A 17,597-nucleotide genomic window follows, 5' to 3' on the forward strand; every position below is an offset into this window, starting at 1 on the left:
TGAATTAAATTCATCCCTGTCCATTTAAGGTAACTGACACCAAAGAAGTTGATATTTATTCTCTCCATCTCCTCTTTGATCACATCCCGTTTACCTTGGGTCATAGATCTTGCATTCCCAGGCTCCCATGCAATACTGATCTTTACAGCATTAGGCTTTCCTTTCACCACCAGACATGCCCACAGCTGAGCTTCCTTTTGCCTTTGTCCTAGCTGCTTCATTAGTTCTGGAGGTACTTGTACTTGTCTTCCACTCTTCCCCAGTAGAGTATTGGACACCTTCCAACCTAAGGGGCTCTTCTGATGTTATCTCTTTTAGCATTTTAGTACTGCCCATGGGGTTTTCTTGGCAGAGACACTGAAGTGCTCTTCCATTTCCTTCTCCAGTGGATCATCTTTTGTCCAGATTCTCCACTATGGCCTGTCCATCTTGGGTAACTTTACTTCGTACAGCATAGCTCATAGTTTCAGTGAGCTATTCAAGCCCCTCTGTAGCAACAAGGCAATGATCCTGGGGTGATCACTGGACCTGGAAGCAAGAAGAGCTGAGATGAAGTCCAGTCTCAGACACTTAGTAGTTGCATGACTCTGGGCAAGTCCCTTAACCTCTGCTTCAATTTCTTCATCTATAAAATGGGGGAAATAATAGTACTTACCTCCCAGGGTTGTTGCGGATCAGATGAGACATATTGGTAAATCACTTTGTAGAGCTTAAAGTGGTATATAAATGCTAGCTAATATTAGCTATTATTAGATATGAGAATTGGGAAAAGCCTATCAGATTTGGTAGTTAAGAGATCATTGTTAACTTTGGAGGAAGGGTGAAAGAAGAGAGTGTAAAAGTTGGCTTGAAGCTTAACATCAATAAAACCTAAGATCTTGGCAACTGGTCCCATCACTTCCTGGCAAATAGAGGGAGAAGAAATGGAAGCAATGTCAGATTCTATATTCTTGGGCTCAAAGATCATTGTAGATGTTGACTGCAGCCATGAAATTAAAAGGCACTTGCTCTTTGGAAGGAAAGCTGTGGCAAATCTGGACAGCAACCTAAAAGTCAGAGACATCACCTTCCTGACAAAGGTCCATATAGTCAAAGCTATGGTTTTTCTAATTGCCATGTGTAGCTGTAAGAGTTGGAATATGAGGAAAACTGCACACTGCAGAATCAATGCTTTCAAATTGTGGTGCTGGAAAATACTTTTGAGAGTGCCTTGAACAGCAAGGAAGTCATATCAGTCAATATTTAAAGAAATTAATTCAGGCTGTTCATTGGAAGGTCAAATATTGTAGCTGAAGCTTGATACTTGCCCACATAATGAGAAGATGGGAGTCGTTGGAAAAGAACTTGATGGGAAAAATTGAAGGCAAAAGGAGAAGAGTACAGCTAAGGATTAGATGGATAGATGGTATTATGGAAACAACAAACATGAATCTGGACAGACTTTGAGAGATAGTGGAGGATAAAAGGGCTGGCCATATTATTGTCCCTGGGGTCACAGAGAGTTGGGCACAACTGAACAACAAATTCTTGTTTCCAGGTCCAATACTCTCCACTGTGCCAGCTCTCTTCTTGACTTTTGCATAGAATATGACACTGCTGTGATCCTGCTGGATGTTTTCTCCTCTTTGGGTTTCCTATCTTCTGCTCCTCAGTCACTGTTGCTTGTTAGTCTTATACACCCTGCCTCTAACTGTGAATGTGCCTCATGGTTTTGTTTTGGGCTCTCTCTACTCTCTTTGTGTGATTTCACCAACTCTTATGGGTTTTAAAAAAATAATTTCTACACAGATGACTTTCAGATCATTATATATGGTCCACGTCTCTCTTCTGAACTCTAATTATAAAACATCAATTGACTATTTATTACCCATTTTAAAGTGGATGTCCTGTAGACATCTCATACTCAACATGTTCAAAACAATTCAAAATCTTTCAGCAAATACCCATCCTTCTTCCAAACTTTGCACTTTCTGTTGAGAGGATCACCAACCCTAGAGTCACCCAAGTTTGCAACCTCATTGTAATCTTCTGCTCTTCACTTTCCCATATATATATAAATAATCAGCTGTCAGGTCTTATCATTTCTACCTCTACCATGTCTTTATTTATTTTTTGATTGAATTTTATTTTGGACTCAAACACCAGAACACAAATACAGAATAAAGGAAAGAAAACAAAAACATATTATGAACTTAAATATTGGAACTTAATTGCAAAGTTAGAAAAAAGAAAAAAAAGTATGTTATGCATAGCAGAACATTAGAGAGGATTCACAATATGTAATGATAAATTTTCATTTCAAGAAAGTCTGTATGATTAATACTACATGTTAGCTATCCATCTTTTTCTTTGCTTCCTTTTTTTCTTTTGTTTTCTGCTGTGCACTTTTTTATTTTGTTTTTTTCCCCCTCTCCCCCTCCCCCTAGAAAGCTACAATTGAGTGTGGCTATATTTCTCTGTAGCTATAAATATATACATATACATATATATGTATACTTACATATATATATACATATACATTCCCAAACAAATTCGATGCCTGATCTTTGTTTTTGTGTATGTGCATATCTCTTGTTTTCTGTACCTCCTGATTCCTCTACTTTACTTCTACCCATTACCTTGCCCTTCTGTTATTTAGCCTACCCCCTTCCAAGAATCCCTCCCCATCCTCCCATTCCCATAAATCTAAACACCCTTCTATGGTCCCCCCTTACCCTATTCCCTCACCCTCCCCTTTAGAGATCCTTCTCTATTTCCTCACCATTTTATTTCTTCTAAATTTAGAAAACTTTTTTACTCTTCTAAATATGTATGTATTGCTCCCTCTTAAACCTGTACCCGTTGAAAGTAGGTTATCAGAACTACTAGCCCTCATCCCCTAATTTCTCTGAATCACTTCTTCCTCTTGTACCTCATTTGTATAAAATAATTACTGTTTTTAGCTGTTCCTAAATGGTTTTACTTTTAAAAGTCATATCATACTCAGGTCTACCCTAATCTTTTTTATGAGCTACCCAATTATTAAGAATCTTAGACATATGTTTTGCATTTTACATATATAAAAAGTAAACAGTCTGTCTTTATTGAATTCCTTGTAATCAGTCTTTAGTATGTAGCTTATGTTTCTCTTGCCTCTTGTATGTTGAATCTTCTCCTAAGTTCAGGTTTTGTTGTTTTTTTTTTTTAACAAAATCTTGAAAGTCTGATAGTTGATCAAGTGTCCATTTTTTTCATTCAGGATTATGCTGAACTTTGCTGGGTATGATATTTTTGGCCAGAGCCCAAGTACTTTTGCTCTTTGATATATAGTGTTCCAAGACCTGTGGTCCTTTTATGTCTCCACTGCTAGGTCTTGTGTGATTCTAATTGTGGTACCATCATATTTAAATTGTTTTTTTTCTTGTTTCTTTTAATATTTTATCCTTGAGCTGGGGGTTTCAGAATTTGACTGTAATATTCCTGTGAGTTTGCCGCATAGGATTTCTTTTAGGTGGTGATCGATAGATTTTTTCTATTTCTACTTTCTCCCCTTGTTCTAATGCTTCAGGACAATTTTCTTGAATCATTTCTTGTATTATTGTATCAAGATTCGTTTTTTGATCATAGCTTTCAGTTAATCCATTTATTTTTATGTTTTCTTGATCTATTCTCTAGGTCTATTGTTTTTTCTTATAAGATGTTTCACTTTCTCTTCTTTTTTTTTTAGTTATTCATATTTTGTTTAATTATTTCTTCATCTTTTATAATTTCACTGGCTTGGCCTTGCCCAATTCTAATTTTCAAGGTGTCATTTTCTTCCTTAAGAGTCTTGTTTTTCTTGTATTATTCTTACTCTTTTTTTTTTTAAGTTTTTCCTCCATCTCTCCATCTCTCTCGTTTGATTTTTAAAGTCTTTTCTAAGTTCTTCTATGAATTCTTTTTGCGCAGGTGACTTGACATTACTCTTTGGGGTAGAAGGGAGTTTCTTTGCTTCAATATCCTCCTCTGAAGATGAACCCTGGTCTTCTGTATTCCCATAATAGCTTTCTATGGTTGGATTCTATCTCCTTTGCCTTTGCATTTTTGTAGTAATAGCTTAATTTTTGCAATCACCTCTAGCCCTGGGGTATGTGGGATGGTGCTTCTTTCCCCAGATCTTCAGTTCTCCCCTCTAGCCTGGAACCAAAGCCAAACCCTAGCCTCCTGTAAGTGCCCACAACAGGGAGGGGCCTTCTGCCCCACTGCTTCTGCACTCACTGGATGTGTGCTGGTTCTTTCTCGCCCCTGCTGCTCTCCTCAGTACAGCTGGGTCTGGCATTCCTTGTTAGCAGATGTTCCTTTGATCTTGCTGGGCTCTGATGCCCAGCTCCCCTAACTATCCTGGGGGTAAAAGTTCTTGTAGCTGGAGCTGATGCAGCATCACAAACCAGCTAACCCCAGGGCTTGCAGCTTGTTGTTAACTGGGCCCCTGGCCTGGAGGTGTTTACTCTTCACTGGTACCAAACCTCATCCTGGGATTTTTCTTCTGGTCTTCTAGCATTGTCCCAGGAAGACCCCTGTTGTGCTTCTATTCTTATTTATTTTTACTAGCACTTTGTTCACCCTAAGGTGCTATTTTGTGTCTTTTGTGGGGGAAAATCTTGAGAGCTTGGAATTTTCTGATCTACTCTGTCATCTTCCCAGAATCCTCCTTCTACCATGTCTTTAGCACCTGTCTTCTTCTTTACAATCCACCATTTTAATTCAAGGAGTTATCACTTCTTCCCTGAACAATTATAGTAGCCTCCTAATTGATCTCCCTTCTTCCCGTCTCTTCCCAATCCAATCCATCCTCCACACAGCTGTCAGTGCAGTGAACTTTACCTCTTTTACCTCTAGGATAAAACAGAAAGTCTTCTGTTTGCTTTTAAAGCCATTTGCAGACTGGTTCCTTTCTACTTATAATCCAGCCAAACTGGTTTTCTTATTGTTCCTTACTCAGCACCCCATTTTCCACCTGCATACTTTTGCGTGGGCTGTTCTTTATGCCTCAGATGGACTCCTTCCTCACCTGCCTCCTAGAGTCCCTAGCTTCCTTCAAGGCTTAGCTAAAGTGATGCCTTCTATATGAAGCTTTTCCTTATCTTCTCCAACCCCTCACTCCCCAGCTTCTGGTGCCTCCTCTCTTCCTTCTCCCGAATTATTTTGTATAAACTTATATGTGTGTACATGTTGTTTCCCCTAGCTAGATTGGAAGCTCCTTAAGGTCAGGATCTGGTTTACTTCTTTTTTTTTTTCAATTTGTATCACCAGTGTTTTTTCCTTTGCCCAATGATAAATCTTCAGCCTAAATGCTTTTATTGGGCAATCTTACACCTGGGTGTTTTGTATCAGAAAACCATAGAGCAAGAGATCATGAATAGATAAGTAGTAATCCCTCGTAAACTAAAGGTGATTAAACTTGTCCTTTTTCTTTTCTTTCTTTTTTTTCCTTAGTTGTCCTTAGATCAAAGGATTTAAAGCTGAAAGAAACCTTTAAAAATCATCTAGTAGTCTAACCTCCTCATTTTACAGATAAGGAAACTGTAACCCATAGAGAGATAATGACTTGCTCAGGGATATATGGGTAGTAGAACCGGAAGCCCAGATCAGGTGCTTTCCATTGTATCCCTTTAGTGACACTATTAATAAGTGTAACATTATTATATTAATAAAATTTTCATTGAATGGCCAGAAAAAGATTGGGAGCACAGAAAATACACATGAAAATGTATACTCAGGCATTGGGAATATGGGTGAAGACTACAAAAACTGTCAGTGAATATCAGGCAGAGTGACAGAAAGACTAAACAATAGTTGTAAAGATTTGTAGTTACATATTTGAATATAGGGTATGCTTAAGGGAAATGTAACTGGAAGAGCTGTTGAGGTATAGCCAAACTATCACAAATATTGAGATATATTTGAATTATGTTTCTTTTGTTGTTAAAAGTTGATCTCTTCAGACAATAGGAGGGATAGTTCCTATAGAAAGGTAAGGATAGAAATGTGATTGGTCGGTGGGTACCGAAGACAATTTCCAGCATGTAAAGAGAATATGAAAACATTTGAGAGTTCATCCAGAATGGTAAAGATGAAGTTAGGCTTAAATGGCAGCAAACAGACCTGATGAGATTGCAGGATGTGTTGAGATTAGCCATTGGCTAATTAGTCAATTTTCATTTATCTAGAATCCAAATCAATTTTCCCTCTATACTTTGTTTTTATGAGAAAGAAACAGAAGACAAATGCACACGTATAAATTGATTTACTTAAGGAAAAAAGGGCAGCTTTGATGTTTTATAGACTTGGTACAAATTCAACCCAGTTGGAGAATAAGCATTTACTTTGCACTTTCGGGTATGCTAGACACTGTACTAAGCACTTTGCAAATATTACCTCATTTTATGCTCGCAACAATTTTGAAAGGTAGCTGTTGTTATTATTATTATTATTATTGTCCTCATTTTACTGTAGAGAAAATTGAGGCAGACAAAGGTTAAGTGATTTGCCCATGGTCACACCGCTAGAAAGTGTGTGAAGTTGGATTTGAACTCAGGTCTTCCTGCCTCCAGGTCTAGCATTCTGTACACTGTGCCATCTAACTACCTCTAATTGGGAGGCAATTTATTGATGTGGAAAGAGTACTAGACTAGGTGTCAAGACACTTGATTATTTTCATGACTTTTTAGGTTTAGTTGCTATCTTAAATGGATAGAATTGGGTTTAAATTTTCTTGTTCCCAAACTTCCAGGTACAGTTCTACCCCTTCTTAGACTGTAGAACTATGCAATGATAATTGATGCTGTTCCCAAGGCACTGCAGGTCCATCTGAATTTTTTTAAATTAAATTGTTTGATATAGTTATTGTATTAACTATTTCATAATTACATTTTGAAATTGTGATCCAAATAGTTTTCAGTTAATCAAGAATTTTCAGTAAAAGAAATACCAGCAATATCTCTCTCAATATTTATTCACTCCTCACTTGTCACTATATTAGTATAGGCACTTCTTAACACTGCCCAGGACTGTTACCCTCCTCTCCTTAAACACATCTTTCTAGCTCCACTTTCTTGACTCCCATACTAATCTTCATTATCTGTATATAAGATCATGTCTCTGATTGAATTTTTTTTTTCAAATTAAATTTCAATTAAAGTTTATGGCTAATGTTCTACCTTTCCAGCTATATCTCATATTACTCTCTGTTGTAAACTGAATTATTCTCTCCAAATACTCTATGCTTTTTCACTTGTTCTTAACTCAAACGCAACTTTTCTCCATGAAACATTTCCTTCATTTCCTTCCCATTGTAACAAATTTCCCCTTCATATTTCACACAGAACTTTCTTTTGTTCCTGTTTAATGAACTTATCTAAATATGTTAATGTGTATTGTAGTTTTCTGTTTTATTGAGACTGCAAGTTCCACAAAAGCAGGGAACTTTGACTTATCTTCGTATTACAGGATTTACACACTAGGTGATTAATTAGATGTTTATTGAATTATTAGATTTCTGTATGATTCATAAAATTTCTCAGGATGAAAAAGTTACCTTCTAAATTTTTGGTTTTCCTTTCTATTTTTGTGTCTGTGGAAAGAAAAATATTTTAGCAATCTTATATTTTTATTTTTTTTTATCTGTTGCCATTGTCCAAGAATTCATTATCCAGTGGCCAAGCCACTCATGGCAAGCCTATCCATACCTAACTCAGTTGGTTTCTCTTTGGACCACAGATTCAGTCTTTCCCTAGATCATACTCAGCCTTTTCACCTTTTTATAACTTGCCAAAGCTTATACTTCCCTCCCCGAGCTCTGAGTTACCTTGATGCATACAATTTTGTGTAATATTTTAAGTTTCAGTTTCAAGCAGTAAGATAACTAATTATGTTGAGATGCATGTGTTTGTCCAGAGTAACAGATGCTTATCTTCTGAAGAAAATTTAGATAAATTGGCTTTTTATACCAAAACTAGCTAAGGACCTTCAGTAAATGTACTTGGATCTTTGTGACTATTAAGAGGAGAATTGGATTGCTTTTAGCAAAAAAAATAAGCTATTTCATATTTAAAAAAATACACACAGTATCAACTCTGAGGCAAGTCCAGAAACTTAGCTATAATTTGGTAATTGGCCCCAAAAGGCTTGAATTTGGTTTTATGGAAAATATTTTATTGAAAGAATTCTAATTATATATAATTCTGTTCTTTGCCTTTAGCTGGCATTCCATTGTCTCTAATTTGTGATATAATATATTGTACTAGAGGAAGACTTGAATGTCAAAAAGCTTTTGTGACAAAGTTTTTAAGTAATGCCAAAATTCTTTTTAAAAATCAAAAAATTGATGCAGTCAAAATTCCTTCACAAGTTATCAGAATTTGGTGAGGACCTACTGGTTTAAGATAATGCCACACTTGCAAACAGCCCTCTTTAATTCACACTTTATATGAGTGAAGTTGGTTCCTTTTCCTTATTTATTTTTGGCTTCATTAAAAAATTTTTTTTCACTTTTAATTGTAAAACTAATAGGGCCAAATATAAGATGGTACTAATTTTTCTCTCCTTTTTTGTATGATCTTGTTGCATGTCTCTACATAAACTGTTCTGGCCACTCATCATAGTAACCAGCTGGGCCATTTCACCTGCTGGAGCCATTAAAGAGGACTCTCTCCCCCTAGATTAATCCCCTCCGACATTAGTTTTTTGCACTGACAACTGGAGCAGGCATTCAGAATTTGCAGGTGGCCAGTGTGACGCACATAATTGCCTACAATTTTAGGCAATGAATAAAAATGGTCTACATTACTTGTCAAAGGTTGTATATGCAGTGCCAAGTGAGATCTATGGGAAGCCTTTTAGGGTTTAAAGAACAGTTAATAGCAAGGCTGCACAGTGCTTTTTTAATCATAATGCATTTGTAATATAGCACTTTGATCTTCTCCTTGTAGGAAATGGTGTTACATTAGCCACTTTTAAACATTTATGAGTGAAATTCAGTTATAGAAGAGTAAAAGTGATTATTCTTAGGCAGAATATGTTAGATTTCATTAAAAGTTTTCAGCTTGCCCCTTCCTTGTTAAAATCTGTGGGGAGTCCTATTCCTGGAGGGTTTCAAATCAGGATGTAAGGATGTAGGGCTTTTTCCTTATTTTTTTCCCTTCTGAAACAGCAAGATTTGGAAGGAAGGTATACTAAATATTGAGGTAATTTATACAAGTGGATGTTTATAGAAATAAATGACATTTGGCCAAGTAAATACATTGATGAAAATCTAAGAAACTGATTATTTTAAAATAATTAATTGATTATTACAATAAGTTCTCTGAGTACATTATTTAAAGCATTACCCATAAATTATCTTTAACAAAAAACAGATGACTCTCAAATGCACTACTTCTGGAAGAGCCAAGTTTGACCTTTCAGACCCAAGAGCCTTTTATTAACACCTGCCTGTAAGGAGAACCTTGCCACACGCAGCTTTTAGATTCAGAACCACAAAACTGATGAGGAAAGGCTTGAAGGGTTCAGTTTGTGTCACTTGCTGTTTGCCGTTTCCATTTCACAGATGATTAATCTTTCTGTGAAGAAAGGCCAGAGAAACAAAGCACATTGGGCTCTTCCTGCAGTTACTCCTTCTGAATGCACACTAGCTTGCTAACTAAAAGGCCTTTAGATTTCCAGCAGAGAGAGATGTTCTGAAAGTGAATGCAGCTGGTTGGAGGTCACCAGTGCAAGGCTCTTGCCATTGTGTAATGGAGGCTTTGGCAGGTTTCACTTTTTTTGGCGAGGGGGGTAGGGAGGAGGAGAAGGTGCTGGCAAAAAATTAATTCAGAATAAAAGGGAGTTTGGGTCAGTTAAATTAATTTTTTAAAGGATGGATTGTCCATAATAGGCTTGATGTCTTCTACAGTTTTTTAAAAGGAAAAAAATGTAATTTAATTTCTTCTACCTCTCCCCTCCCCTTCTTAATTGTATGTTTATCTTGGATTTGGGCTCACTCACTGATGGTGAAATATTACTCTTTTATTTACTCTAAAATGTAGTTGAAATGTATTGATTTTAAAATCCTTACCAGTTTTTTGGTGATAAAATAATTTCAGTATATTTCTTTAAAAACAAGTGTGTTTTACTAATATTCAGTGTTTTTAGATGCAATTATTCTTTGGCATTTTGTTCATCTTATAGAACAACAGAATTATTTTTGTCTTAAGGGTTAAAAAATGCATATCTTTAGCATCAAAATTATATACTTGTTCCTTATTTGAGCTAAGTATATATTTATCTTTAATTGATTTCTTCTTCTTCTTAATCCTGTGTAGGACATAATGTGCAAAATAAAAACTTGGGTTATAGATGAAAAGAAACCTGTACGCTTCTATCATGATTGGAATGACAAAGAGGTAAGCAAGAAATGTCATGCCTCATGTTAGTAGCTTTTTTTCTTCTTCTTCTTTTTTTTCATGGTTTTGAGGGAGTAACTGCTATTTTACAGTGATTATAACATTCATGTAGACTTTACTTCTAGCACAGAATACCATTTCCAGGTTGATTTTTTTTTTAAAGATGTTTAATGATATTTGTAACATTTTAGAAATAAAAATGGCAAATTAAAGTTTACTTTAAAATGAGTTGGTATACAAATATTATATATATTTTTTAAAGAATTCTATCTCTGTGCCTGTATTTTAGATTGAAGTGTTGAATAAACACTTGTTTCTGACTTCAAAACCAATGATCTACTTGGTTAACCTTTCAGAAAAGGACTACATTAGAAAAAAAAACAAATGGTGAGTGGCTTCCCCTCCCCCACCTTGATTTAATAGATACACATAGCAGAAACCTTTTTTACATTCATTTCATATATGTTGATATATACATTTTCTTTTTGTTAAATATGTTTTAAATTTTTTCTTGCTCATTTTAACCAAGTTAAAAATGCTCATGTGAAAAGTTGGGTTTAGCTTTTCATTTGGAGGCCTGCTGTTAATTTATAGCAATATAAATTGTTCTTTAAAGCTGTGTCTTCTTCTTGATATCATGACTTATAAAAACATTCATATACTTTCCCTCTTTCCCTCCAATTAAATCCCACGCATTCCCCTTCAATTTTAAGTATTCTTACTTGGTTTGCTCTTTGAAAAGTCAGATTATATATGTACATACCCACATATACACACAAATACACATATGTTTTTTTAAAGTTGGTAATTTGATACCTTTTATATGTACATATTGTACAATTGTATGTCCAAATTTGTGTAAATATGACATTTGTAATGTCAAATATTAATTTTTTGAATTATGAAATTGTGTATAAACATTAAATACTAAAATACAAAACTTAGGCCTTAAAAAACTCCAAGGAATCCATGTATATATCTTGCTCAGCTATTACATCTATAATCTGCCATTTTTGATTTATCGGAATTAGCAATGTTTGATTCATGCACTCACTTTGAAAAGTTATATATATGCATGTATCTGCATGCATGCACACGTACATATTTGCATCGTACAGAGATTGACTTGCTTCATTGGACCCACAGTACTTTCTACTATTAAGTCATCCAAACAAATCAAAACTATCCAAAGCAAAATATCTGAATTCTCCAAAAATACGCCCTCTGTTTCTCCCTGTACTTCATTAAGTACTTAGATGCACATGGTTTCAATTTTCCATTAAAAATTCTCATTTCCATATGATATCAAAGAGTGAGAAGGCTTTAAACTGAAAAATAAACATTCATAGACTGGAAGCCAAAACAATAATTAATGTCAGATGGTTAACTCCAATAAATCATTAGAATAAATTCTGTGAAATTACTGCAACTAAAACTGCCCTGTTGATATTACTCTTAGACATTTTGTATTTTCTAATGTCAGAATGAACTTCTCTATTGGTAAGAGTTTAGGAAATGCAAACTTAAAATAGAAAGTTTGTTGAAAATGATCAGCAGTCTGTTTTTTTCCATGAGATAATGTGATTGCAAGAAAAAAAAATCAGTTCTGTCTTGTTTTGTAACCTTGTAAATATGATGATTAATATGTCAAATTGATACTTTTGGGAAAGAATTTTAATTTATTATTTGACTTGAATGCAATAAATCTTAGCACCTTAGTTTCAGTGTAAATGTTGAGTTTTCCTGAGGCTCAGTGTAACAATACAGACATCAAAGTTTACAGGAAAAAGGATGAGTCAGTTTCCTTGCCCAAAAGGGCTCCTCACACCTGTATTTGGATGATTACAGGTAGAACTCACTGGCTCTAATTGTACAGTAAATACCATTTCCCAGACCCTAATGGTAGACAGACTGCTTGGGAGACGCCAGTCTGTGATTTAGCTGTCGCCAGACACCCCGTGTTTTTTGTGATGCCAGTTGTGATGATGACATGGTTATAGCCAATTGAAAGTAGACCTTTTGTATAAATTACAAATTTTTAATTTTTAAGAATTTGGAGATATGAATCGGGCAGTCCCATAATACAAAGATTAATTGATTTTGTGTGTAGCTAATGAACTAGTTTAAAAAAAAAAATCAGGTCTTGTGGACTTTATTGTAATTGTAGCTGAAAGATCAAAGACGGGTAACTGAGTGATGTTCCAGAAGAGAATTTACCACATAGCCATTTTCTGTACAGTTTCTGCCGCCTGCTGTTCCTATTTTCCCTCAAGCTAGCCATTGACTACCCCCTGTGCATCCCTGCTCGTAAAAAATGATTGAGGAAGTATTTGTCATGTATTTATGAGTGGGAAACATTGTGTGATAGGGAATGGCATCTACTGGAGCCAGAAAGATTGCCATTTTCCTTTCATTCAGACACTCTGCCACAGCTTTAAATCCTCTGTTTATGCAACATAGCTTTTTTATTAAAGTGCAGAATCAATTTTTATTATGAAGGATACTAACGGTGGGTTTCCATCTTTTATAGCAGTGCAAACAGATGTAAATGATTAGAATATATTTTACTACTAGATGCCTTTTAATTTGTGTTGAGAGTTTTTGGTTCATGTTCTACATCTCAGTCCCATTTGCACTAGTTGCTCTACTAGCAAAAAAGTTTTGTTTTTAAAGTAATATGTGATGTTACTGTAACAGATTAAGGTTAGTGCAGGAAACAGTCAGCAGTAAATGTTTTCATAGGTCTTTTACAACTAGAAAAGTATTTAAAGCGGGCAAGAAAAGAGGGAAAGGTTTTCTGATTGTAGTCACATGAAAAAAGCTAAAACTATTTTTGTTTTAGTGGGTCACCATTTGAGAATTAATGAACATTTTAATTAATAGTTAAAACATACTTAAATTTAAGTAGTAACATGTTATTTTTCAATCCTAGAAAAGAAGAAAACCCTTTGAAAGATAAGACTATTGTGTATTTGAGTAGGTGTATTGACCTTTCTGTAAGATGTAAAAACTGGAATGGCTCCAAGCATCTACTCAACAGTTTTAACAATGTTGAATTAGTCATTCAGTTGATTTATGATTAAGAACTTGCCCCTGAAGAGAAGCTGACATGGCAGCTGTGTTAGTTGCACTCATGTTATGACCAAATGACAGTAATCCTGATGTTGGATGAAGAATTCACAGAAACCTTTTTTTTTTTTTGTTAACATAACAAATTGATATTCTTTGAATAGTTAAAAAGTATATGCAGAATTGTAATGGAGGGATAGGACTTTTCTGTGGACTTCAAGATTTTATTTTTCTAAACATCAGATTTTACTTATTCCTAAGATGAGTGCTATATGCAGTATTAATTTTTAGTTGAAAATGCCTGTTGGACCATAGTGTCGAGCAAATATAGGACATTGGATCTGTCAAACCATTGCTTAATTAGAGGTTTATATTTCAATCTTTTCACCTTTGGTGCTCTGTTAGGAGTAGGACGTGGCATCCAATTATGAAATCAGCTGAACAAACTAATTTCAGATCTACTCTACACCCACATACCAGCTCATTATGATGTGTTGCACTTTTGTATGCTCTCTTCCTTTGAAAACTGATGGTAAAGAAGCATCTCATTTATTATAGTATAAATCTAAATCCTCATAGAAAAGAAAAAAATATGACCTAAATTTAGGACATTAATATTTATAAAATTTAAAAAGCCTTTTATTACCTTAATTTTTTTCAGGTAATGTACTCATTTTTGCATAGTATGAAACTGTGTAATCTGTGATTGACAAACTTGATTTTAAAGAAATTTACAAATGTATATGAAGGGTAGCATATAAATAAGAGCAATATGTCAACAAAATCTCTTAATTTTAGAAAGAAAAGTGTTATTCACATTCATATTCTGATTCTACCAAGCTTTTTTTATACTGTGGTCCTAGGGTTTTTTTTTTTCCACTTCCCCCTTTTCTGTTTATATTCATATTGTATCCATTTGCATATGTAATTGTATGGATAATATCTAAAATTAATTTAGAATTATTTGTACAGTATGTGGTTGAAAGGTAGGAAATTTGTGGAATGCATGTAATTTTGAGGAGGTTGGGGGAAGACAAGGGTTCATCTGTAAGAGCCAGAGCTGCTACAACTAAGTGGGTGTGTTTTCACTTGTGTCATGTAATTATAAAAACATTTATAAGCAGAATGTAAATTCCTTCAGGTATAAGTAGCTGATCTTCATTTTTTCTTTTTATTCTTAACACTTTGCACATTATGAGCACTTACTAAATCCTTATTGTTGAATTGAATGAGAATAGCTGTTCCTAGGTTGGAGTTTATAGTGTAGCTTGTACTCTTTCAAGTAAACTCAGTAAATAAAAATCGACTTTGGAAAAATGTCACATGATTAATTTCAAAAGATTCACTGTTTTCAGTGAAAGATTAATTTAGGTAAACCACTGGTACACATAAAATGTGTTTCCATTTAGGTGTGTAACTTTATAGGATCTATTATATTATCTATTATGTAATTATATCTATTACATTATTTATTATATTAAGCAAAATATTTCAAAGATCCATGATTTTAATTTTGTGGGGACACTCTCCAACAATACAGATTATAACTCATCAGTAGAGACTTTTCTGAGTTCTTGTGGCCGACAAACTCAAATACATTTGTAGCCATACCTTCTGGAAACAGATCTCTCCAAAATTAGCTAGTCTTGTGCTTAGACATAGTCCTTAGCCAACTCTGCTCTTAAAGTCTTTCTTTCTTGGTATAACCTCCCAGAAGTTGTGTGCTTTTGGCATAGCATTTGGGAACCCAATGTTATAATGGGAAAGGAGAGCAAACAAGCATTTATTAAGCACATATGTGCTGGGTATGGTGCTAAGCACTTTACAAATATTATGTCATTTAGTGATTTCACAATGAGATTGTAGAGTTGAAAGCCAAATGACCTAGTAGATAGCACAGTGGACGTGGAGACAGGAAGACCTGAGTTCAAATTCTGCCTCACACTTTTACTAGTTTATGCCTCTGGATAAGTCACTTATCTTTTCTCATCAGTTTCCTCATCTCTAAAAGGGAAAAGGCGTTGGAGTTGTTAATTTCTAAAATACCTTCTATCTCTAAGTTTATGACCCTGTCATTATATAATTCTATGGCTTTAGTGGAGAGGAGCATGATATACTTGTATCAGTATTTTGCAAAGTTTCATTACACTGTTCCTCTAATTCTTGCTTTTGAAAATAAGTGCTAAAGCACAAGTTTTTTGTGACTAAAATATTTTCATTCTGTTCCTTGTGGTTCATACTTTTTCATTGTTAACTATTTTTCAGTGTGTTCAGTATTACAATGATGGATATCATAGTCTTCATTAATTATTATGTGTTTGCCCCCCCATTTGAAAATCTTGGCATAGCATTAATAGATTTCTTTTTAGTCTACAGAACTTCAGTTAAAATCTGCTTACTAAGGTGTTATTGTAAATACTGGTTCACAATAACTATCAGAAATTACATTGAAAAATATATAACATTTTATAAGTAAAATGTCATACAAATGAACTTATCAATAGATAAAATTATTACCTCTACAAATGAGCATATTAGCCTCTAACTTGCTTTTAATAGTAGTATACTTAGATGCTAGTATTTGTGCTTATTGGATTATTTTGGCAGAGAAGGTAAAAGACTATAATTGGACCAAGAAAAGTTTCTGCTCAGAAAATGACTCCAGAATTTGGATATATACAGAAGAGAAAATAACACTGAATTTACAAATAGAAGAATAGTTTGTAAATTAGCTAAAATCAAATAAATTCAGAATATAAATCATTAAAAGAAAACATTACCATATTAAATTTGCATGTTTATTTTGCTGGTTAGTATTTTCCAAATTGTTGTGGTTGTTCAGTCATGTCCAACTACTCATAGCTCCATGGACTATGGGATACTGTCCATAGAGTTTTCTTGTAAAGATAGTAGAATGGTGTGCCATTTCCTTCTCCGTAGATTTAGGTAAACAGAGATTAATGTCTTACCCAGGGTCATAGCTAGTAAGTGTCTGAGGCTGGATTTGAACTTGGATCCAGGCCTAGTTCTTTATCCATGGAGATATCTAGCTGCCTCATTTTCCAACTTATATTCATTTTAATTTGTATCATAAAAAATTCATCTGTTAGCCACCAGTCATGAAAGACATTATGAATCAATTTTTAAAATATTTTTCATTAAACAAATGGGATATTTCTTACTCTTTCCTTAGTATAGCATCATCAGAACTCAAAAACATAGTGAGAAGAAAAACCACATGTGAATCATTCATCAAGACAACTAGAAACCCTGTGTATCTTAGTAGATGTTGGATGGGAGTTGTTGTGGCCGGCATGATGAAGAGTCTCTCCAGACTTACTAAGCTGCTCTTTGGAAGACACGCATACAGTCCATTGTTGGTTCTGAACTCAAAGTTTTTCTCCCTTAGAGTCCTGTCAGCTTGATGAGGTTAAGGGATGAAACCACTATTTAGGATTTTTGTCGTGTATGAACGCCTCAGATTCTACTTCCTAGAGAGGTGAGAACATTCCCAGAGCATCATGAATGATTCATTGTATTGGGGGTGATTGGCTTGGATCAGACTAGTTCAGAGGGTAGCTACTCCTTTGTGCTGTTTACTGCTGACAGATACTTACCCAGAATGAGGCAGTGAATTTAATGAAGAACCAGAGTAGAACTAAGAAAGGACAGAGTTAAGAGAAGAACTAGTTCTCTTCAGTAGGAGTGAGAATGAAGTCTGTAGATCTGTACAGCTCTTCCCAGGTAGAGAGTAATGACTGGCATTGAGTGTTAGTAGTAGAGCTCTTACCCACATAGCTGCACATGTGTTTTCCAGCACATTTCCTAAGAAGGTGTCAATAGCTGGATAATGTAGTGGAGTGGTGGGAGACCCTATTGATATCAAACTCAAATAGAAATGGGGGCCACTAATACGTACATATGGATCCCTGCCGACTATATGTTGGCTTAGTTTTAAAATGTAATATCTACATATTGCATTTTTATTTTGTTAAATATTTCTGTTGACATCTTGGTCTGGTTTGGGCAGTACTTGGGACTGTGGTCTGCATTGATTGTATGTTTAACACCTCTGTTCTATATATCCCTGAAGTGAAGGTGGAACTGATCTGAATATGAGGGTGTGGC

At 34.8% G+C, this 17,597-nt stretch overlaps 1 protein-coding gene across 1 annotated transcript in view; it reads left to right on the top strand.

The window, feature by feature from the left end:
* OLA1 (Obg like ATPase 1) overlaps positions 1-17,597 on the top strand; it is a 256,707-nt gene that overhangs the window by 170,424 nt on the left and 68,686 nt on the right. The window contains exons 6-7 of the mRNA XM_027865668.1: positions 10,320-10,400; positions 10,690-10,787. Of these exons, the coding sequence (XP_027721469.1) occupies positions 10,320-10,400; positions 10,690-10,787 (179 nt within the window). The remainder of the gene's footprint in view (positions 1-10,319; positions 10,401-10,689; positions 10,788-17,597) is intronic.

This window comes from Vombatus ursinus, unplaced genomic scaffold (genome assembly GCF_900497805.2).
Source record: "Vombatus ursinus unplaced genomic scaffold, bare-nosed wombat genome assembly UNPS02014779.1, whole genome shotgun sequence".
Taxonomy (NCBI): Eukaryota; Metazoa; Chordata; class Mammalia; order Diprotodontia; family Vombatidae; genus Vombatus; species Vombatus ursinus.